General features: G+C 44.0%; 1 protein-coding gene and 1 long non-coding RNA gene across 2 annotated transcripts in view; one reads left to right on the plus strand and one right to left on the minus strand.

Moving 5' to 3' along the window:
* The window catches only part of LOC135234519 (teashirt homolog 2), a 65,204-nt gene extending 52,604 nt beyond the window's left edge, over positions 1 to 12,600 (plus strand). Inside the window, exon 2 of the mRNA XM_064299208.1 lies at positions 8,753 to 12,600. Within this exon, the coding sequence (XP_064155278.1) occupies positions 8,753 to 11,829 (3,077 nt within the window). The 3' untranslated portion in view covers positions 11,830 to 12,600. The remainder of the gene's footprint in view (positions 1 to 8,752) is intronic.
* On the minus strand, positions 1,516 to 24,209 carry LOC135234522 (uncharacterized). Its single transcript, XR_010324125.1, has 3 exons — positions 23,931 to 24,209; positions 22,999 to 23,111; positions 1,516 to 2,982 (listed from the first exon to the last, which is right to left on the minus strand). It is a non-coding gene; the product is annotated as an uncharacterized LOC135234522 (long non-coding RNA).
* Between the last annotated feature and the right edge of the window lie 887 nt (positions 24,210 to 25,096).

Genomic DNA, 25,096 nt, shown 5'->3' on the forward strand with positions numbered 1-25,096 from the left:
CTACGCCACGGCCTCCGATTGATCCCCCTAATGGCTCCGATGTGCGCTCCACGTCTCCGTCGGGGGGGGCGGGGGCGCGTGCGCGCCTCTCCCCGTTTCCGGCGCTGTGGCACACGCCACGTGACGGCGCGGGACTCCCAAAAACGCTTTCGTCTGGAAACGAGCTTCCCGGAGAAGGAGGAGAGCTGTGTGCAGCGTGAGCACCCAAACCCATTTCCGGTAAAACGGGAGTTTATGTTCTGGGGCAGGAGGTATATTCTGCGGCGGTTTCTTCGTGATGAGATTTGCTGTTCAGCCACTCCTGCAGCAGCCACGTCACATGACCCACCTCAACAACAAACAGTATATACCTTAGGTGTCATATCATAACCAGGTCTCCGCGCTTGTTCAGTATCCTTCCTGTGTGGGATCTGTGCATTAATAAGAAATGATAGAAATAATATCATGTGAATATTTGAAAATGTAGCCCTTTATAATGACAGGCAGTCTGTAGTGGTGCATCAGCTGGGGCTTAGAAAGTCAGGGATATGAAGGGTGGGGGGGGGGGGTGGTGGTGTTAATTGCACGAAAACCCAGAGTGACATCACGCCGTTGTTCTGATGTGCACTGTCGGGATTACCACTTTATTGAATCAAATCACCAGAAACCCGCATGTACCGTACCTCCAAAAAATAAGTGAATGACCAGGGGAGTCCAGCCTCTGATCTACACCATTGAAGGGTTGAGAATATCTTTATTATGACTAAAAGAATTCTCTCCGCCTAACGGCATCAGCTGGGAGGGTTTTCACAATGGCAGGAGGAAGATTATGGACGCCCGGCTCTGGAGAATTCCGTCAGTAATGTTGGGCATAAATTGTTCGGAGAAAGGCACTTCATTCTGTTTTGAGATGCGCTGTCATGGCCGGACAGATGCAGTCACGCGGCGTCCTCTCGCCTGAACCCCCGTTTCTCCCCTAATCAAAGCACGCCGCGCGCGGGCGTGGTCACGATGGAAACATTTCATATGGAGCGTGCCGTCGGCAGCGTATGACAATAAAGGTAAATGGTGACCCATAAAGAGCGGCGTGAGCGTGTTAATGCCTCTGTTGTCCAGAGTAAACGGGGGGGAGAATGAATGTTCCGGAGCGATGACAGGGCAGAGGGCCGCTGACTCTGCCGCTATCCCGTTTCCCAGAGACGCTCCTGCACCTTTAACAATTTAGCCCTGCGGCACTGACACCTCAGGAAACCCGTTTGGCGAAAACCAATATCGTCCGCGAGCGTTAGCCGAGGCGGGAAGCGCGCAAGGGGGGGGGGGGGCGATGCTCTTCGAGGGGGAGGCTTTAGCGTGTCAGAAGCGGAGGCGGGGGGTTTCCGCCGGATCGCGGCGCGTCCTGTCAGCGTGCGCCCGCGCGCGGCGCTCTCTCACGCGGGCCGCGGCCAGCCTCCCGCGAGCACGGCATAAATCCGGGAGATGAAAATGTCACGGCGCAGGTTCATTTTGCAAAGAGGTTTTGATTGCCACGTGCGCGTAATTGATTGTTCCAAGGACAGGAGGAAATCTAGAAATGTCATAACAGACCTGCTTACGCCGGTCCCACTGCTGGCCGATCGATGGGGAGAAAAAGAAGCTATCGATTCCGCGCGGCGCAAAACTGTAGCTCCAGACGAGGGGGGGGGAGAGGGATGGGAGAGTGGCACGGGCCTCTGGACCTGTCAGCGGCACCTATGAATTACCCGCTCCACGCAAAAGATAGTGTTACCTCTCGGATATACGCGGACGCGCGAGAAATTGCAGCTGTTCCTGAGCCAAACCCCAGGCTACTCGGTTCTGCTACGCCTGGATCAATCAAAAGAGGCTGACGATAAAGGAGAGAGAAATTGTCCAGGCTGTAAAAACAGTCCAGGTTTGATCCGGTTATTTGAGATTTTATTTTTATTTTTTTTGTCTTGCACTTAAAGTCGGTCAGATATTCAGATTTACGCAGTAGGCACCATAAGCTCGGGGCATAAAAGAGGAAACAAACTATCCATATTCAGTATGTTTTTAATATCGCCTGCTGTCATATATTACCTCAGTCGCAATCCTTATTTTAAAACGTGATCTTAACAGCCCCAAGGGTAGCTGTCAATTGACACTTTTACACCCCGGAGAAACTCAATCTGAGAACTGTCTTCCTGGAAGATGATTTGCACCCAGTGGCAATAAGACTTTAATTACCTGAAAATTCTATAGCTGGAGTCTTTTTAAAATGCTGAGGCATTCATTAACAGAATCTTAATGCACGGAGGTCTGGGGACCATGCTGTGCACTCACTTTGTCAGTTGTCAGGATGGTTTATTGTATGTACAGTATCAACAATTAAATGTGCACCAGCAATAACGCTGACAGGATTATTGGGATTATTTTAGGATTAGCATTATTAAGAGCGGAGCGCCTTAAAGGGACACCCTCTACGTTTGCTGTCAAACATGAAGAATCCGCTAATTAATTCTTCCCTCCTGAAAGCGGACTGTCGTTTTATATCGTTCCAACAAAACGCTGATGCGTACATACTTTGTCTTGGAGGGGGGGGGGTACCTCAAAATCCATCTGCCTTGTCACACACATTACCGGTGACATGGAGACATTAACTGCATTGTTCACATTCAGCGGTTCAGGCTGGTGCGACGCGTGACAGCCCTTGTGAAAATGGATCCTGGTGGGACGCAGTCGTCTGAACACGTCCCCGGAACTCCGTTCCGTTCCCGCGGACACCGCCGCCGCACCTGCTAAAAAGGTGACGGGGCGGGCTCTCGTTATGCCCCACACGTCTCCCTCCTCTCCTCCGCGGGTCAGAGGCGTGCCAAACGAAGTGGCGGGCGAGCGGGGCGCTGCGCGATTGGCTTTGTGATGTACAGAAACTGCCGATTCCCGTTTCATAAGGGCCAGGCGAGCCGGCGAGACCGGAGTGACTTCCGCAGCCGCTTCATCGCCGGGGCGACCCGCACTCAGATAAACCTTCCACAGGAGAGAGAGAGAGAGAGAGACAGGGGGTCAAAGGTCTTAGCCTTTATTAAAGGCGCGGCGCGCCCGCCTTTTCACTTGCGCTCGTCCGATGGGACCGGTTAACAAACACTCAAGTCGGGGAAGAAATTAAAAGCGATCGTCGTGTCGCTTCCTGAAAAAGAAGCAGAAGCCAGTCCCCCCCCCACACCCCATTTGTGTGTGCGAGGTTACACTTAACATGCATTCTGTGATTTTGACAAGGCAGAAAAAAAAATGATACGTGCATGAAAAGAATGAAAGAGAAACCAGGAGCAGGTTAAGATGCAAGGGGTAACAATGCATTAATGCTGAACCCTCTCGATTGGCTGCGATTCCTTGGCTCGGGCGGGGGGCTGCGGCTCAGAGGATTCCGGCCCTCTGTTATGCCAGGAGTCTGTTCTAACGGATTAACGTTATAAACACTCGGTGTTGTTGATTTATGATGGACACCCTAGGTTTCCTGACCTTTGCATATCCCTGTCTGAAGATATAAATTTGTAGTGACACAGATTGGAGGCTTTACAGGGGTTTATGACATGTTACATCTCAGCCACTGGCGTGCCAGCTTCTTATTTTGTAAGCCTAGTTAGACTCAAAGCTGTATTTACGGGGGCCCAAAATAGCAAATGTAACAATATTTGCGCAGTAGCCTTAGCAGCTATCCTTTGATGGGGAAAGACAGGCTCAAATACGCTGTAGCCTTGCTTCATTAGATATTTGACTGAAAAAACGTGCAGTAAGCCAACTTCTTTTTTATGTCCTTGGCTTGATGTGTATCAGAAAAGCGCACCACAATGTCATTATTCATGTCCAATGATAGAAAAGGCTCAGGCTGTTCCAGTTACCTCGGCTATTTGTGACATTGCTGTTCTTATGGGTTTTGCCCCCATCTTTACTTAATATATAAACAGGGTCATATACTGCTTGTATTTTGCGTTCTTGCTAGCGTGTCGACTCCTAATGAGATCACAAACGCAGCTGTAGCCAGGCACAAACATCATGTCCCTGTTTGTCACACATTGTACAGTCATTTAATTGACAAGCGAGCAGCCCGGCTCCAAGGCGTGACTGTGGCTTTGTCTCCCGGCAACGCTTGGCCAGCGCCGGTCCTGCATCGGGCCTTGTTCTGGAAATTCATGGTGCTTGGCACACATCAAAAGCTGGCAAACACAGGCTCTCTATTACAAAGGATTTGGAGGGGTCTAGAAAGTCATGCGGGCATTGGCATGATCTTTGCCCAGAGGTTAATTGGAGCCTTTGATTGGATTAATTCAGGGCACCAGGCCTGAGAGGGCAAAGCAATGATGCAGGAGGGGAGGGGAAAGCATTCTTTATTTAGCGACGTTTAAAAATACACTTAAATAGTCTCGATTTGGAATGCCTAAAGGCACTTGAACAGCAAATAAAATGATTGTCTAAGGTCCAAGCTCAAATTCATCTTGAAGGAACTGTGATAAAACTGTGGGTTCTCTGAAAGCTCAGAACAACTACTTGTGTGTCTTTGTAATGATAAACCCCTTCTTCCTGGATCTAGATGTCCTGTAGGTTACACCTTAATTCTTAAGTAATTGCAACTCTTAGGTTTGGAACCAGTCGACATTTGTACAAATTACCAGCTAGATTATGAGAGGTCGTGGGTCCCCGAGATGTAACGATCACCAACACATCCCCAAGATTATTAAAACAAAGAACTTCCATTGAATACAATATCAAGGACAAATGGTTTCTGAATTCAGGCTATAGTTAGAATCAGCAATGGCTGCCTCAAGCTTTGCTATTTTTGAAGGTTTGTCAATCTATGTGAAGCTTCAGTATCACCCATATTACATTGAATGAGGTAAAAAACTGAAAAAAAAAAAGCGAGTTTTACACATTTTTGTAGTGGCAAAAAACTCAAGATTGGCAGTTGGTGAGACGTGTGAACAATATTGCACAAGATTATAAAGATTTACTTGCATATAAGTGTCACTCCACATACCATAACACTTGGATCAAATACCTCCCTAACATACAGAGTGCTTGTTTTTAACAGGCAAAAAGATCAATATAACCCTCCTATGCAGTACCTGTATAATTTACTGGAGTTCAATACTGAATAACAACCCTACGTGCTGTCAAGGACAGAAGTGTTGTGTACATTGTCATACAAATTGTTATAGCTGAGTTGAAATAGAAAGTGTATGCATGTCTTTGTGTAGTATTGTTGGAGGCAGTCTGTAAAATATTTATGAACACCAGTTCTTAATTAATTAAACAAGGGGGCCTGTGCTGCTGCGGATTTTGATGAGGCAAAGTTACATGAATAAGATCCAATATAACGGCTTGTTACCATAAAGGCTGAAGTCAGCAATTACCGTAAAAATGGAAATGTGACATGTTGCATGAATGGACGTGCATAAGCACTTCTGTCCTGAAACTCCTCTTCAGGAAATCATTATTTGTTTGTGCATGAGATTTCACGTTCGCTGAAAACCTTTGAAAACTGGTCTCGATAATTCGTTTCGTCCTCCTTTGCGTGTCACATTAGGGAAATGCCAGGAGACTTTGGGGAAAGATGGAATTTTCCACTCCTATTCAATTTTACCATAGTGCAAATTTGAAGTGCCCAGGGAAGAAAGTAAAAAAGCACGCCCAGATGAACCTCCTCCTGTAAAGCTCTGCCTGTTCATTCTGCGGTCCTCCACGGATTCCCAATCCGGACGTCCGTCCTCTTCAGCGAGCTCGGTTTCCCCATAACCTCCGCGCATCCTGATTCCCTGTTCCCTGCCGGACTCGCAACAGCGCAGGATGTCGCGTTCGGGAAACCCGTCGCCCGTTCCGATAGGCCGGCGTGAAAACCCCCGTCGTGTCGGAGCGGGGTCACAGCGCGCTCTGAATCTCTTCCGCGGGCACAGTGGTGCAAACGTGTTTGTTTTGAAAGGGGCAAATCCCATCTCCATCTCAATCTCCATCTCCCTCCATTAGCTGACTGCAGATCACCTCCAGGGCTTCTCCTCGAGCGCTTGTGAAATATTGATTAAAAAAAAGGCCTCGTTCTCAGAGCCCGAAGGTTGGAGATGCTCGGCGGCTGCATATGGTTGCCACTTTCAGGCACGCACGTTCAGTATTCCTCTTTGCAAAGTGCCTGCATCTCCACCAGAAATATTAAGCGCACGAAATGCGAAAGTGCTCTTATGCCCGATGTCTTTTTACATAAAAGCCTCTCTGCCCGTTACTGCTTCTGAAAAGATCTCAGAGAAACCCTGGTGCAAAGTTACTCCGTGGCCATTTTCAGCCGGTTGAAGGGGTGTAAAAAAAAAATACCTTTGCTGAAGTAGGGAAGCATCAAGGTAAAATCCTGACCTCGAGTAATACCGCAAGCGAGGGTCTCCAGGAACTCTCGTACGCCGATTCCCTCCGAAGATAAGAAGTGTGACGCGGTGGCAACATTAGTGGCTCTAATCGCCCCAGTCAGTTCCCTGGAAGTGCTGAGAAAGATTACAAAACTGAAAAGGCGCGAGGCACCCTCGTCTTCGGGAAGGGTATTGATATTATGATTAACACTGCCGCAGGCATTCACAAAACGCGAGCGCGTAATGCATCATCTCAAAAGTGAGGCAACAAAAAACTGGAAGACGCCAGCGAGGGTGCCAATTAGAAATACTGTTTTTTAATTACCAGCTAATTGATGCAATAACATTTGTGTCCTGTGCATTGCCAGAGTGAACAGGTGAATAATGAAAAAGATAATTACTGTTTATGAGTTGTCAAGAATAGTATAGCCATACGAGGGATTAGTTGTGTAATCTTTTGAAATTGCAGGTAATGAGCTCGTTTCTCTACGAGCATTGAAATGAATATTCCAGCACTTGCCAGCATTGTCACGACAACAAGCAGCTGTGTCTTCCTTTAAAGATTTGAAGGTGTGAAGTCAATTGAACTGTATTTAAGAACACCTAGATGATTATCTCAGAAATAACATAGATGCAGAAGTCCGTTTTGAATGGAGAACTCTTTTTTTTTTTTTTACACCATGCTGAGAGCCCGCACGCTGTTCTCAGCATGGTGTAAAAATATTGATTCTCTCCGTGGCTTTCTAGATCTTCAGATTTACCATGATATGATGTACAGTAAATGGACAAACCCAGTAATGCTGTGGTTTTATCGATATGCAATAAGGCCTTTCACTCAGGCGGCTCTCCCCAGTGCTGCTGTTTGCACACTTCACAGCTTAAATGTAGACAACGGACAATGTGTGTCACCCCTCTGAATAAGACGGTCCCTTCTCGATCGAAGTGCTCTCGTGCAGAGGTCAACCTGCGTTCGCTTCTCGGCCGTGTCCGTTCGAGACCTCGCCGAAGGACGGCGGTTTACCTGCGCGGGCCGGTAGGCGATAGAGACGTGCGTACCCCGTGCGTTTCGGCGACTGATGAGACACGGCCTGTTCCCTCCAGCCCCTAGCCGGCCAGCGGAGCTTCTGAACGCGGCCCGGCCCGTCTAATGTATCGGAACGGCGGCGTGGCGGGACGCTATCCGAGAGGAAGGCGTCCTCGGCTGTTCGGCGCCAATGCAGACACTCATAATCACTTTGGAATAGGTCATTTGCAATAACACTTAGAAAACCCTGAGAGAAATCAATTCCCTTTGTCACTCAGCAGCGCGCGATTGTTGTAAACATCTCTACACGGGGGGGAGGGGGGACCTTTGACACGGCATTCAGTCAATGGCCTGTCGTGAATCACAGGCCCGGCAGGGCGGCCTGCTGTTCGCAGAGAGGAGCTACGCAGCAGTGGCTAATGGGGGGGATTTGGGGGGGAGGGGGGGTTTAGGAGGGGGATGCTCACATAGCCTTACACGTCCCACATCCTTTTTCTAGAACAGGATGGAAAACATGGGGCCTAATAAATATTTTGGATACGAAGGAGATCACTCATAAAAAATGTAAAAAAAAATTTTTTTAAAAATTACAATGAGAAAAAAGGGAGTCCGGCACTGGGACTGCTGTCGTGGTTCCACGTCGGAAGCCATTTTCAGCTAAATGCATTTATCACATGCCTGCATCAGGTTTAATTAGAGTTCATCGCGCTATTTCTTTGCCCGTATAATTGCGGTAATTTTTTATACCCAAACAATCCATCAAAGCTACATGAATGATGGTTCAGTTCAACTCTCCGCAGTGATTTCTATTTTGGAAACCCATGTGTTTGACACGGAAGCAGCAACACACAAATCTTTTCCTTATACAACAGCAGCACACAAACCTTTCCCTTATACAATAGCTACACCCAAACCTGTTCCTTATACAGTAGCAACACACAAACTTTTCTCTTATACAATGGCTACACCCAAACCTTGTCCTTATACAGTAGCAACACACAAACCCTTTTTCCATATACAGTAGCAACACAAACCCTTTCCTTATACAATAGCAACATCTGGCTTTTCACTTCCTTCTCTGTTTTTCTCTGTACAGGCCTTAAAATTTTGAAATGTTCAACCAGAGGGCATATAGCCTGCATACAGACAGTCTATACTTTTTAATCCCTGTTATTTTTATTGCAATTATTTTTGGTCCTGATATTTTTGTCGTATGACTTTTTTTTACTGTCTCGTACTCATAATACTAACATGTTTTTAATTTCTCTTTATTTTACTTTAACATTTTGAATGCCTGTTTAAGAAACCCTATATTTATGTATTTAATATTTATTATTATTATTATTATTATTACTATTATTAATAAATCTCCTTCTCTCTCTTTTAGTTTACATGCCCGATGACGATGGCAGCCTCAGAGAGTCCATCGAAGATGACGACGCAGACAACGACACCCTCACTGAGGAGGAGTGCTCCGAAAAGACCAGCCCCAAGGCCCCAGAGGACAAGGAGACCGATAACAAGAGCAGCTACAGCTACCAGAACTCGCCCGTCAGCGTCCTCTCCAACCAGGAGGCGGAGCTGGAGTCCCGCCTCAGCGACGCCAGCGACCGCCTCTCCGACTTCAAGAGCGCCTCGCCGCCCGGGAGCCACGGGGACGAGGAGAGCAGGAGTGCCAAGCTGAAGGACGAGATGCACAGCAGCCTGGAGAAGATGCGCGCCGCCTACGCCAACTTCCTCTCCGACTCCTACTGGACGGGCATCGGGCTGGACCCGAAGGCGAACGCCAACGCCAGCAAGGGCAGCTGCGACAGCACCAACGGGAGCGCCAAGGGCGAGTTCGACTGGCACCAGGACGCCCTGTCCAAGTCGCTCCAGCAGACCCTGTCCCCCAAACCCATCTCCAAGCCCAACCTCTTCAGCTCCGTGCACCTGTACCGGCAGACCAGCAGTAAGGCGTGCGGGGCGGTCTTCACCGGGGCCAGCCGCTTTCGCTGCAAGGACTGCAGCGCGGCCTACGACACCCTGGTGGAGCTCACCGTGCACATGAACAAGAGCGGCCACTACCAGGACGACAACCACAGCAGGCCAGGCGGCACTTCCTCCTCCTCCTCCAAAATGCGCAAGCGGAACCTGCAGGACATGGAGGGGAAGGAGGACGCTCAGAAGGTCCTCAAGTGCATGTTTTGTGGCCACTCCTTTGACTCCCTCCAAGATCTGAGCGTCCACATGATAAAGACGAAGCATTACCAAAAAGTGCCTTTGAAAGAACCCATCCCCGTAATCGCCCCCAAGTTGGTCCCGCCGGCGAAGAAGCGGGCATTTGAAATCACCAGGCCTTGTTCCCCTGACTCCACCACAGGGGTGTCCCACTACACGGATGCGCAGAGGGCTTCGGGCCTTCACAGTTCGCACAGCAATCGCTATGGCTATCAGAACGGCGCTAGCTACACGTGGCAGTTTGAGACGTGCAAGTCTCAGATTCTCAAATGCATGGAGTGTGGGAGCTCGCACGACACCCTCCAGCAGCTCACATCTCACATGATGGTCACGGGACACTTCATCAAAGTCACCAGCTCTGCTTCAAAAAAGGGGAAGCAGCTGGCTTTGGACCCCCTGGCCGTGGAGAAGATGCAGGCGCTGGCAGAGCCCCCAGCGGGAGAAACCCACTGCGATGCAGACAGTGGAAAGGGCTCCCCAAAGAGCGTGGCTTCTGGAGAAGCCGAGAAGGAAACTCAGAAGGAAGGGGCAGGCGACAAACCAACCGACGGCAGCAAAGAGGAGGCAGAGGAAGTCAATTATGACAAGCAGGATGGTGGCGAGGAACAGAAGGCAGAGGAGGGTGCTTTCAAGTACCCGTACCTACGTGAGGAAGACCTTGAACAGGTCGCTGGTGGAGGAGGGGATATACTGAAGTCTTTAGCCAACACGGTGGCCTCTGCCATCAACAAAGCCCAAACGGGGACCCCCAGCTGGAGTGCCTATCCCAGCATTCACGCTGCCTACCAGCTCTCGGGTGTGATCAAGTCCGCCCCTCTCTCTGCATCACCGTCCGTACAGCTCAAGCAGGCCTTCAACAACAAGCTGAGGGCAATTGCGCCGAAAGGGAAGTTTTACCAAGGTAGCATTGGTACAGAAAGCTTTCAGGTCCAGCACCACAGCAGAGACGTCAAAAAGGACAGAGGCCCTGTGGGTGACACGAAGGATGGCCAGAACAGCAAGTCAGAGCGGGCTGAAAACGAGGAGAGCGATAGCCAGGAGGATTCCTCTTCCTCAAAGATAGATAGTGAACCCGAGAAGGAAAGGAACGATGGCATCAGAGGGAAGCTGAGCCCCAATTTCTCAGACCGGGACAAGGCGTCCCCAAGCCCCCCTCCCATGGGCAATGGAGTGAGCCATGCCTCCACACTCGTCTCCAATGAATCCCCCGAGATGCTGAGCATAAATCCACTAAGTGCACTGCAGTCCGTACTGAACAATCACCTGGGGAAAGCCAACAAACCCTCCAATCCCAAGCCTGAGGCCACACTGACCACCTGCTCCCAGGCCTTGTTCTCCAAACCAAGCAGAAGCCAGGAGAAGCCAGCTCTGGCCCTTGTACCCCCCAGAGCTGGCCGGATCAGCAACTCGTTTCTATTCCAGAGCAACGACCAGCCCATTGACTTAACAAAATATAAGAACCACAAGACGAGTTCCTCGCACCTGCAGTCCTCCACGCCCGTGCCACAGAAGCACGCCCTGTCTGACATCGCCGACATGGTCAAGGTCCTGCCGAAAGCCACCACGCCGAAGCCTTCTGTGTCCTCCAGGATGCCCGCGTTGAAGCTGGAGACAGACGTGCGGCGTTTTGAGGATGTGTCCGCAGAGGTGTACTCTGTGCACAAGCGGAAGGGCAGGCAATCCAACTGGAACCCACAGCACCTTCTCATCCTGCAGGCCCAGTTTGCTTCCAGCCTATTCCAGACCTCCGAGGGCAAGTACCTGCTGTCCGACCTCGGGCCCCAGGAACGCATGCACATCTCCAAGTTCACCGGCCTGTCCATGACCACCATCAGCCACTGGCTGGCCAACGTTAAATACCAGCTGAGGAAAACGGGAGGGACCAAGTTCTTGAAGAACATGGACACCGGCAGCCCGATTTTCTACTGCAATGACTGCGCGTCTCAGTTCAGGACACCGGCCGCTTTTATTTGCCATCTGGAGTCCCACCTGGGATTTCAGATAAAAGACATGAGCAAAATACCCGTAGAGCATCAGACGAAAGTAGAGCCAGAGCTGTCCAAGGTTCTGGGTGTCAGGGCGACAGAGACGCTGTCCGCAGAAGAAGACATTGACTCTAAGTTCAAATGTAAGCTTTGTAGCCGGACATTCGCTAGCAACCATGCTGTCAAGCTTCATTTGAGCAAAACTCACAGCAAATCGCCAGAGAATCATTCACAGTATGTAGAAATGGACAAAGATTAGCACTGGCCAGCATGATGAAAAAAAATCCACATTTTACTACCTGTTTACCATTTTTTTGTTATTTTTGTTACTGTAATTGCTTTGCCTTTTTCATCCCCAACACAGTTCATGTTTATTTGCCATGTTTCAAGTAGCATTACTGAACAGTAAATACTTTGATTTAGGCCAATATGGACCTTACTGCCTGGACTTGAAATAAACTGTTACTGAAGGGGGGAAAAAACACACATGGTAAATGACTCATCAGCTGATTGTTTTTGCACCCAGTTCAAATGCATCACCAGTAATGAATTGTATTACTGCTTGAAACATAATTGCTGATGTTTGCATGCAATAGCATTGGCTATGACTACTATTTATTTGTATGATATGCCAGGTTTTAATTGTATTACTTTTATGGCAAATTGATTAATGCGTTAATTGTAATTTACAATTTCAATGAGACACCTGCATAAGTATGCAGATGTTTACAACAGGTAGTCGAGACACCTGTGAACACATTTATTGAGATGTATAGTATATTGCTCTGTAAAATGTTTGTGTTGCAATGATAGAACAGAAAAAAGCACTTTAATAAATGTTTAATCACCAGTTTAGACTCAGATTCTGTACATGACCTACCAACTTTAGACAGGCTGGAAACGAGGGCGTCTCTCATAAATGTAAATATTGCAGAACAAAAATAGTGTTTCATGTTGCAAAAATAAGGTAAAACAACCGAGACCCGCACCTTTTGTACCAATGCAAAATAAAGTGTTAACATTTTCAAAATGGTCTCTTCACTTCAACTCTAAAGCTTGCCACCTTGACATTTTCCACCTTGGGATTTCCATTTACACTGTAGCCATTTAGCAGATGTGCTCTTATCCAGTGCAACTTGCACAACTTAAGATTCTTCACATGCAATGAATTTTATTCGGCTGAATGTTTCCTGAAGCCATTTGGATTAAGTACCCGCTCAAGGGTATAAAGGCAGTGCCCCACCTTGAAATCGAACCTACAACCTCAGAGTGGCAAGTCTGTCCATTCCCCTAAGCATTACAGTACACTGCCAGCACTGCTTGATTGCCTTTTGTGTCTTCCTTAATAAGGTAGTCAAATTCATAGTCGTTGCACATAAAGCATACGTTAATATTTTTACAACACCAGCTTTTTCTGCAGTCAACTGACAGGCAAGGAAAATAATTATTTGTTGCAGATTACCCATTTCCAGTTGGACAGAACATAAGTACAGCAAATAAAATGATCAGGTTTTTGACATGTTTTTGATGATATCCGGTAACTCCTCATTAGTAAACAAAGCACACTCACTATGCTTGATGCTTAAGCTGTTTTTCACATTTCAGACAAACAATATGTAATATCTCCCCACAGCAACTTTATTTTAACAATTTCTTAAATTAAGCTCTGCAACTTTTGATGTTTCAAGATTGGCTATTTTAAACTATTCAGATGTGACTGTGGGAGGCATGCAAAGAACTCTTTTCATTGCTGAACCAGCATTTTTTCCCCATACACTTGATTTAACAACATTTATTCAAAGTGGTTCATGAATCAACAGTCAGTTGTAATTCAGTGCTACTGCATGTTCAAATCTGAGTGGATTTGAATTCTACTGCCAGTTCAAATTTGACCCAAACTTGTAGTTCTTTTACCCTTTATTTAATGAGCCATTTCATCGAGAATCCCTTCTCCTTTCAAAAAAATGACCTTGTCAAAAGACCTAAAGACGTGACGCGAAATGTAAAAGAGGACAAAACTTCCAGTGGTCATAAAATGTACAAATGAAAGGCAGATGAGACAGACTTCCACCAGACCTTTCACTTGCGGGCCAACAGTACTGCCATTTTATGAAATGGGGAGTTACTCATAGCCACACCCAAACACCTTTTCTTTTCTTTTATTAAGAGGCGCGTCAGGTGCACCCGACGAGAGTAAGTTCTGCGATGTATCTGATCATATCCTCCAAAACACATTTCTTTTAACTGTGGGGAAAATGTGGGGACATCCTGATCTTTGGTGTCTATTTGAGAGGATGCCACCCACCCAGTACAACGAAGGCATTTGGATAAACAGAAAACGCCATAATCCTTACTATATGGAGAGCTTTTTCTTTTACTTTTTGATTGATGATGGAGTTTTGGACATCATTCATTGTACGTTTCTAATTCTGAATTGGAACTATAAGTAGCCTATGCCACGGCGCATGCACTCAGAACAAAGGGAGGCCTTGAAGTTCTGCTCAGGTGTCAAAAATGAAAACACCACATCCAAACTGATGGGCGTTTTCATTTTTCTTCCAAAATTTCCTTATGCACTGCAAAAACCACACATAATACATTATAATATTGTTAACATAAGCACAACTACAATGAATGGCTCATTATATTATTCATTCAATTCATTACTGTACTGCCAACTATTGCCAACAGACAGCTTTATCCAGGGTAGGTTATGGTATGCAATGTGTATATTCAGCTTGTTATCAGTTTATTTAGTTATATAATATTGATTGCACAAATCAGAATTGAGTACCTCATTCAAGGGAGCGACGGCAGCATCACAACTACAATTCAAACTCACCACCTACTGGTTGCAAGTCTGGCTCCCAAACCACTTCCACCACCACCCCTGCCTTCGAATGCCAACAAAGTAGTTTAAAAAGGGAATTTCGCACACAGTTATGCTGTTTCTTTCCAACTCGAGATGCAGGAACAGAGTTAGTCGAGCAATCATGCCTGACAGGAGGCACTGTAAATCCTAGATACATATTGCCACTCACAGACCAGTTTAGGAATCTTAACGGTGTACTTACTGTTGTTCTAGTGTTGATGTGTTTATGTTACCCCAGTGCTGCACAAAAATGATTAACTTGCACACCGTATATTTTAAAAACATTTCATGGCATGCAGTGCGCTGTCAATCATCTAGGAAAAATGTAGAATTTCAAGCTTTAAGCAAAGGATTTAATAAAATGTCAAAAACGTCAAAACTGGAAAGAAGGACTCGCTGCCTGAGAAAAGTAAACGCACTTCAGGCATTTTTCTCCCATAATGCAGTATCACTCTATTCCAAGCTATCCCCAAATTTAAGCAACTGACAAAATGTGCACAGTGTCACAAACAAGCCTTTTATTCAGGTAGGAGCTGCAGTCTTCACATCATTATAAACTGAAGCTTGTAGAATGGTAGGGAAAAGGGTACTTTTCAGAAATAAATATACTGCTCGTGAAATAAAAATGTAAATATGTGCCCCCGTTTCCTCAACAGAACAATTATTTTATTTTACCAGAAGAGAAAAAAATAAAAAAATAATAAATAAAATCTCCAAAAAAAGTGTTGGTGTGACGGTATAAGACAATATGGTGATTATCCCCCATCACATCTGCAAATCGAGTCACATGACGCATATCTCCGAGCCGCGCGTGCCCGCTTGATCGATGGGCAAGTCGGGTCCTTTTCATTTTCCCCGTGCGGCAAAGTAGCGAGCGGCCCGAACGGCTCCTCTGCAGACCAGTCCCCGCGAATGAGCCTCTTCATTCATCACCGGGGCCTCTTTCCAAAATACCCGAGGACGCTGCGCTCCCAAATAAAACGGGGATGAGAGCGGATGCTAAAATATTTAATGTGGATGCCGATGTCGCTTGGGCTTCTAGTGAGACGCCGTACAGTACAAACAGGAAAGACTCCCTTGCAAATCCCCAAAGTGGATTCGGCATAGTTTTTATAACCACCGCTTTCAGCAGGGAAAACAAAAATAAGGCAGTAATACTGAGGAGACATTATAGCCATTATGGCTGAAAAGCACCTTAGCAGAAAAGAAAGTGCCATTTAAGATGTTTTTAAATCACACACACTGCACTGAATATTCTGGAAGACATCGTTTTATCCTTGCTCCTCGGGTTGTGCGAAACCTTAACAGAATTTGGTGCCTGGCTCCTTGTTTTTCAAAAGATCTTCTCCCCCCACCCATACAATTCCTTCCTCGATATCCAATATTAATCACGCAACCCCCAATTAGGTTTTTTGTGTGATTAAATTGGCTTTACTTGATATGTTGCGCCATTGCAGAATCATAATGATTAAACATATTTCTTTTTTCTTCTCCCTGATTTCAAAGCTATTAAAAAAATAATTGCCTTCTAAATTCATAAACATTTAATGCCATTTCATCTTTTTTTAAGCAATCAAGTCCTCAATTACCACCACCCATCATATCTCTGTTTTATAACGGGCAACTGACATTTGATGGTAAATGGGAAAAAGCACACAGCTCCGTCGTGATTTGAATATTCTGACACCGACTTGCCCTCTATTGTTGGAAATGAGCAGGCAATCACGGTTGCTCATCAGATGACTCCTAATGCAGTTAACGTATTCAGCTATAATTTCTCCTTGCATTTATAATTACTGTCATAGACCACACACCTCAGTGAACAGATTAAAGCCGTAAATTATTTAGGCCTTCGCTTTAGTGATGGAACCTTGATTTATCTGGCGAGCCATTATGTTTTAGAGTATCAACTATTTTAAATGGAGGCCAGCGGATGATTTAGGAAAGGGACGAGGCGCGGTGACAAAAGGGACGCCGCGTTCCCCTCATTTGTGTTTTTTAATTAAAACGGAATTCCGGGCTCTGAATTGGCGCATCAAAAAAAAAAAAGAAGAAGAAAAAAGGATGAAAAGGAAAAAAGTGCAGCGAGGAAGACATCGCACCACGTTTACCTCAAATGCTTTTGAGTGAAGATTTGTGGAGATGGGTTTTTGTTGTTGATCCCTCTCTCTGCCAGGAAGTGCCCGCTGCACCGCATTTTTAACCTTGTGCTATTGGTCGTGCTACCTCTGCCTTCCTGTGGGAACTGTCCCCCCCACCACTCCCCTTCAGACAGAACTGTAAGCGGCCTAGCGTAGCCTCTTAGCCAAAGACGTCTGACCCCTGTAATTTCAGTCAAATATCATTCGGCCGCCTTCGATCTTCAGAAACGCCCGTCTTCAAATCAAATATTAATGTTCTAGATTACATTAAGTCTTCAAATCAAATATTAATATAAAAACCTTAAACACATCAAGCTGCCTGGAAGTTCGCTTATTTCAAACTAACCCTAACACATCGCTGGAACGCTCAACTGGTAGTCATTCCCTTCCACATTAGCTTATTGCAAACTAGTCATCATAATGCCCCTCATTTCAATGCAGCTGCTGTTTTTCCATGATACTGGAATAAAATATTATTTTATATAAAATATTTTTAGAAGAGACAAAATGTTCTTACTTTTCAGCAATTCACATTTACATTATATCAATGCTGGAAATAATTGTTGAAACAAATGTTTCAAATTAGGTTTCAAAATGTGAATAATGCAAGACATCAAGTAAGGGCGTTCGATGAAGGCTTTCCTGATGCTAATACTGTTTTCCCCAAAAACCAATACATTATTTCCCATACATTTAGTCTAATGAAATGAGTTTTTAAGACACTATAAACAATGGGCATCATGAAACAAAGGGCAGCTGCAATTAATGCTACAGTTAGCCTACAATTTAAGAAGCTGAAATTCATGTGTGCTTGTATTGCCCCCACCCCCTCCCCAATTACACTGGGAACATAGTGTCAAAGTTAGATTCGTTTTCTTTTTCTTAATTTAAAATAACCTTTTCAGGTGTCTAATTTTGCCAGACAAAAAACACCCAAAAATTCTTAATAGGTCAGTATGTTATGCAAAGCCAAAAAATATAATAAGTCTGAGATCACACCTCTATTTTGAACAAAAATGGAATTTGCTCAAACTTTTCTTTAAGCACTAAATATAATGACCTCTCGGGAGCCGAACCATCATTGAAACTGACAGCTTGTCTTTCTAACATGTACCTGCATGACTTTCATGCAAACACAGAAATCACTTTAAAAGTTGTGTGAACAGAAATGCATGACACATACTGAATACTTCAAAAATCTCTAATCCGACAAATGCAATCTGTCTATTCCTTCAAACTTTGTGCATCAGATTGTCAAAACTGCGCTTGAAAACTGTCATTTCTCTGCCTAATTAAGCACCAGTCCTGCAAAATGGTTGCGAGTATCTAGACAATGGCAGATTTCGAGCCAGAAGGAAACCAAAACGTTACATAAGGCAAAGAAACCGGACTGACTTGGAATCACAAAGAATGAAAATTCGGAAGCCAGGAGGCTACGAGTCATACAATATAAAACAAAACCTAAAACATAAGAAGCAAATTTACACTGCTGCTAACTGGCATATTTGTTTATTATGAATGTAGTACTTGTACAGGGCAACTCAAATTGCAGGGACACGGGGACAATAATGTAACATCTGCTGAAAGACTATGAATACAAAATGAAAGTAATTTGCTTTCAAAGTACCATCTTTACAGACAAAAAAAGAACAAACAATTAAACATAAAACAAACACATGTTTCTGGCTCCCCGGCAGATCATTTAGACTCTCTTATGGAAGGATCACGATTTCAACGTGACATATGCAACTAAAGATTCAGCCATTCAGAAAAATCCGGATTGAGCCAGAATCTTCCGACAAAAACTCCACTTATGGCCTTTCAATGCAACAGAAACCCCACTAATGGAAAAAAAATGTACTCTTAAGACATTCTGTTTTGACCAACCCATATTTTTCAAGGTTCATAAACTTTGAAGAGATCAAGCCAGAAGAACAATAAAACCATTGTTAATAATTGTTCGGTTTAAATATTATTTTTTATTTTTTAGAAACTGTTATTATTCTTGATTTTTGTCAAAATGAACAATGTCTGGCAGTGTGCCATCCCAGCTGAAAGAAAAGGTGGCCATCTTATAACACTGATAGAACATTTCTGTAACATTGAGAGAACATTCTGCGCTCGCTGGGATGATTCAGGGATGGGATTTGCCTCGGCTGTGAATAATTCACAACGCAAAAATAAGGTTATTAATTGACCCTGGAAAAAGCCTATCTGTTGAGGAAATTAATAATGTAATGCGAGTTACACGCGCATATTTTTGCAGCGCGCAAAACAAATCCGTATCTGCATTGCGTCAAGCTTCACGCGGAAATCAGCGGCTTTTCGCGGTCTTTGGAACGGGTTTCGAGGCGCTAAAGGGAAGATTAATACGCTGAATTTGGAGCCAAGCGTTCCCGCTCTTTGCTCGATTGTTGTGTCTGCTCCAGTGCTCTCAGAATGAACAGCATGCCGGAACGCCGCGGCTAACAATAAGGGCGAAATGCCACACCTGTTCCCCTACCGCACAGCCTCATATCCGCAAGGTTAATTGTTCAAATGAAGGGCATTTAGCTAGACTGACCTTCTGTGCCAGATATCAATTATACCCAGGTCAATAAAGAAAGGGATTTGCATAGCAGATTGTGCTCCAAACCAGAAAAAGCTGAAGAATAATTCCACATTCACGCTTTGTCCTTTTTTTCCCCCCTATGGCTTTATCTGCCATTGTTCTGTCACAGAAAAAAAAAACAACAGCTTAGTTTTATCTTTCCGCAGTAACCATCATCATTATATAAATATCATTTCAATGTAATTTCTTTTTTTAATGTGTACTAATGGACATGAGTAATGAAGAAATATGAACATTGGGCATATAATAACAATAATAATATTATTATTATTGTTATTGTTGTTATTATTATTATTATTATTATTATTATTATTATTAATAATAATAATAATAATAATAATAATAATGCGATTATTATCTGATGAACTGTCACATAAGCGGGGGTAGTTGACAGACCATTTATTTTATGCTTCATGTTTATTCATTTCAGGTGTTTCCATATTAATACAGTTAATCTAATATATTACACGTCCGCCTTAATTACAGCCTTTCTTCCTGCGAAGCCCGATCTGACGCACTCTGTGCACTGGGCATGATTAAAACGTGCCTGGTCGCCGTTCGCCGAATAATTCCGCAGTTCATCCACGTCGCTCAAGGTAGCATTATTACTCCGTCTTCCGGAAGACAGATAGGAAGATAAATGCCAGATAGACACGGGTGCAGACGCACAAGCGCTCGCTCTCTCTCGCACACACACACACACACACACACACACTCACACATACACAGACAGACACACACACACACACACACACACACACACACACGCACGCTGCACGAGACACAAACACTAGTTGAATTCTGAAAAAGGGGGCAACGTTTCATTAGTTTTCATCATCAGCATTTTTCCCGGGCCCTAAAAAAAGATGAAGGGAAAAATAAATAAATAAAGACCTCGCTAACGTCAAGACAGAAATCCGCTCCTGTCCAAAGTCGTCCCGTATTTGTTTAAGAAATTATTTCTGCCTCCCCGTGCAGCCGATCAGCAGTAGCAGCCTGTCTATACCGTTATATATATTATGTCTGTCTGTAAAATTGTTTTGAAACATTTAAACCATTTTAGGCTCCATAAATGTCATAATTCCCATTATTTATAGTCTGATGGATTCAAAACATCAGAGCGGCTTACGTTCTGCACACAGGCCTAGCTCGGAGTTTCTTTTTTAAAACGTACTAATAGCTTAGTAGGGAAATCAAATTATGCACATAAGTATGCTTGCATAGCAGAGGCGGCACTAAAAACCGAACTTAGCAACATCGACGCCAGCTCGCATTTGCAAATCCTCTGTCAATCTGTCATTAAACATGTTATCAAATAATGATAAGTGTATGCTTTCTTGCCTGCACTGGCGTGCTTCTTCCTGATGCTGATGTGCCATAATGGGGCAAATGCGCACTGAAATTTGCCTGCTTGAGTACACACAAAACAGTCTCTATCCGCTTACTTTGTTTCCCCCCGTGGCCCAACACAAAAGTGTTCTCCACTGCATCCGAGAATTGGAAAGAAACGAGAGAGAAGATGAAGAAGGGGGGGAAGGGGGGAGATGCTCATCGCATGTAATAAACACATCTCATTTGTTTCCGGAATTACCCCGGACTAATTACCTGTGAAAGTCAAGGAACTGGAACGCAGTCCCTCTCCACCTCAAAACCGCATTCCTGAAAGGGCCAATCGCCTCGCGTGATCTAGCTGGCTTTTTTTTTTGCTTTTTTTTCATTTTAATGTCTTTTGTTCTACGAGTGGGCAAAGTACAAACAAGGATCGTCGCAACAGAGAAACAAAAATCTGAGGAGCATCAAGCCGTCTGCTGTACTGAACAGCGTATAATCCTGACTAAACCATCAGCAGCAGAAGCAGGGAGAAATAATTATCTCCTGTCACATTAATTTTACTAAAAGTCATCAAGAATTTAAATCATATTACTCCAAATAACACAAGAATTTGGAGGTGCGTGTGTGCGTGTGCATATAGATATACACACACACACACACAAACACCCATGCGCATTCACACATACACAATCACACAAAAATACCTCCAAATTGTTATTTTTACCCTGAAACAGTGTAAGGGTGTGTACAAATCAAACGTGCCAATGAGAGCCTAATCTTTGAGAGGAGCACTTATTCGGGCCTCAAATATGCACATTAGGTTCTAAAGCGCAGAAACACAAATATCCAGCACAAATATGGATGACCTTTTAATATTCATGAGGAAAATCACTCCGCGTCCTGGCTGTGAACACACAAAAGGGAACACTGTCCACACATATGACACATATTCTCTTCTAAACATGGTTTTGCCATAACATTTTGGTTTATGCTCCTACAAGAAAAAAGCTTTGAAGAAAAAATAAATAAGACTTCATATGGGATGAAAAATGGCTTGATATGTGGAATCAGCACCAGCAGTTTCTCAGAGACACCCAAGTCCTAAGATTAGCTGAACAAAGGCTTGCTTTGGACTCACAGCTTATGACACACGTCATAAAAAATATTTTAAGGTTACAGTGTTAAGACTGACGCGTTATACTGTATATTAGCTACATTCATGTAAAACACCTGAAATATTAATAAACAAAATGCATAAATCAAAGGTCTTGCAGCACATCTGGTAAAATCATATGCGTATTAGCCTACTTAATATATTACATTAGTTGCTTCAGATGTGGTAAGACACCACTGTATCCTATATGATGTCCCTCTTCACTTAAACAGGCCATGGCTATGAAACACTGGGAGTCTTCCTAGGAGACTTCAATGCTTGCCTCAAAAACATCTCTCAATTTTCATTCCCCATTTTAATCTCCCACGCAACTCAGTGTCTTCTGAACCCTCCACCCACCCACCAAGCAAACATTCCACGCCCCAACAGTATCCTGTCTAACCTACCCCAAGCCACAACCCCTTAAAATCTCCCCTATATGTTCTCCTTCCTGAACCTTCTTTCTCCACAGAATGGAGAAACCCAGCTTTGGGAAGACTTGGTCTCTCACTGGGCACAAGCAGCCTCTCTCTCCTCCTCCTCAGCATCCTGTTTAATGGTCTTTCACAGCACGGACAGTGAGATCCATACGATCCTACCACTGCTAACCTTGTGGGTCTCAGGAAACACTGACCTTACTCCCCACCTACCAGGCAGACTGCTCTTGATATCCTGTGTAGACTTGGCCCCTTTGAGAGTCACTGGCCAGTTACTGGTCTCCTTAAACAACAGATCCCTTCGGTCAGAGTGGATGTGAACTTTATTACGAACTCAAAAGTAGCTCTTTCCATCAACACAAATTTTCCTGACTTCAGAATAGGTTCCCAATTTAACAAATAACTGGGCAGTACACCGACTACTTGTTGGCCAGGAGCTGAAAGAGCCATTGCCCCGTTTCATTTACAGCTGATCAAACATACATTTCCTATAGTTGCTACATACAGTTTGTATACACTTTAGAAAAGCATTCGTATTAAATACTTTCATCATATGTATTTGTTTTACAAAAGCTGTAGTGTACAGTACAGTACATCAACACTTACACAACACAACCGCTGACACCAAAAGGAACTTCATGTGGTTCCTACCTTGCTTGAGTTTCATTTTCTGCCTTGGTGCTATTATAAAGTCCTTTGTTGGAAAAATACTAGTTTTCACAAGTTTAATCTCATACTGACATACTATGCTGACATATAACTTTTGATTTTAAAATGTAGTATGTTGACTGAAAGCAAGCTCCTTTTTTGTAGTAAATAATAGGACTTATTAAAAGCCGATTGATTAATGCAGGAAATACAAAAGACTGGCGGAAAACGTACCTGCTGTCTTGGCGACCGCTGCCTCTAGCTGCCTCCTTCACTCGTCTTCTTTGTTTCTTCCTCCTCTCATTTGAAGGCACTGCAATTGTATGCAATGACTAGGTGTTGACCAACTGCAAGAGAAAATGAATCATATAAAAAATGTAATATACCATGTAAAACCCAAGACAATTCCAAGTATTATTCATTTCTTAGCTAAAGTATATTTACTGATACATAAAAAACAAACATACCAGTAAACTCACTCATGTGCTCGTAGAGTAAGACATGAGTCATTAATTCATACTAGCAATTGAATGTAACACATCCAACTTTAGCTACGTACAAGTCATAACTACAAATAGTTTGGTGTTCGTTAGTGAGTCCGTAATAGCGAGCCTCCGAGTTGTCTACACGCTACCCTGGGCTTGGTGCCATCCAACCGTTTTGCTAGCAAGTAAGCTTATAGGCCTGTGTTCCCCAGCAATGTTCACCCGCACCCAGCAACTTAATTTAGGACTACAGCTACAGTATTTCAAGTTCAGGTTTCAAGCTGAGTGTCATAAAAAAGGGAATTCATACAGGGGAATCATTTTCTGCCCTTGAAAATAATGTCCACTTGCTCTTTAGTCGTGGGTCGTGGCTTCATACTAATAACGTCAAATTAAAACACAGTGAAAGCTATTAAACAGGGAAACCTTCAACAAAGGGTTTCTTTGATTTTTATATTAATTATGCATTTTCCTAATTTCCTTAAACTAACAAGATTAACTTTATAGCTATCAATTAGCTGGCTCACAACACTGCTTAACTTTTCGCTAAACCGATTTCACTTGAAAACATATTAGCGAACTGTGGGCATTCAACAAAAAGCAATTAGGTGAACTACCTAGCTAGCTAGTAGCAAGACCATGACTTTGACATGGTGGATGACTGGTAGTTTACAAACTAACCTCATTTGCTGTCGTAGCTAAAATTTATGTTGGTAAATTTCCAAACCCAAAACATCACACAACCTCGCTAGTAGCTTTCGATGGAAACTCCTTCCCCGTGAGCGGTTGCAAAGTTCTCACAGCCTTTGAGTTTGCGCGCAGTGTTGGCAACACTGAACATAGTGTGACATGAAGCTGCCTATTGTAGCATCCAAAATGTCAAGCATTTAATTTGCTAGTTGAACGAAACCGTTTTGATCATAGACATATACGTCTATGGTTTTGATATCAAAGATTTGTGCTTTACTTCCTTCCTCATTCATTTTGAGAAACAAGTTGCGTCATCAGACACATTACCATTGGCATGACAGTACCGACTAGAGGCACCACGGTCTTTCAACCCAGTGGGTTTTCAAGCCTAGCATTTTGCAATTAAAACAACACTAGTTCATAGTAAAGCAGCAACAGTGACATGTTAACTTGAGTAGTTTCGGCATAAGTGAGACATTAGTTAAATTTGGGCAAATACGATTCTGGGTATGTTGATCTTTAAATATAAACAACCATTAAATTAATTTGGTCTTGAACTGTTGATAGGGGTCCTTTATCAGTAATAGTACTTTTGAGTCTGAGGTCACAATCATGGATGGGGTGAAACCCAATGCATGGTCTGGTCCACTGTGGTCTGGTCTAAAGAATTACATGGTAAGCCCATTGACAAATCATCTGTCACAAATAAGAATGTGTTAGCTAAAGTGTAACATTTGTATTCAGGTAAATTGGGACACCCATTTAAGTTTAAATCACCTTTGAACCTTAAGTTTATCAGCTGCTATAGGCATATTACAGTTATGATGGTATCACAAGCATTTTGATCTTGGTTTTGGGTTTTCAAAAAAAAGTTTCATCCATGCTTGCACCCACACCAAAACAGGCATACTCAATGTCCTATTACACTAAAAGAAAATGCAGTATAGACTGTCAAAAGGTGTTTATTCAATATTGTTGCAATATTTTATATAATTAGTACAATATACAAGATGGGATATTTGAAGATGAAGGCATCATATATGAAGACTGTGTGTAGAGGAAGCTTGCACACATGGCACACACACAGACATGCACAATTTTATTAAGTTGTTGAACTGTTGATGATGGCCTTACTATCTCCTGCTACCAAGTTGACT

The sequence above is a fragment of the Anguilla rostrata genome, chromosome 11 (genome assembly GCF_018555375.3).
Source record: "Anguilla rostrata isolate EN2019 chromosome 11, ASM1855537v3, whole genome shotgun sequence".
Taxonomy (NCBI): Eukaryota; Metazoa; Chordata; class Actinopteri; order Anguilliformes; family Anguillidae; genus Anguilla; species Anguilla rostrata.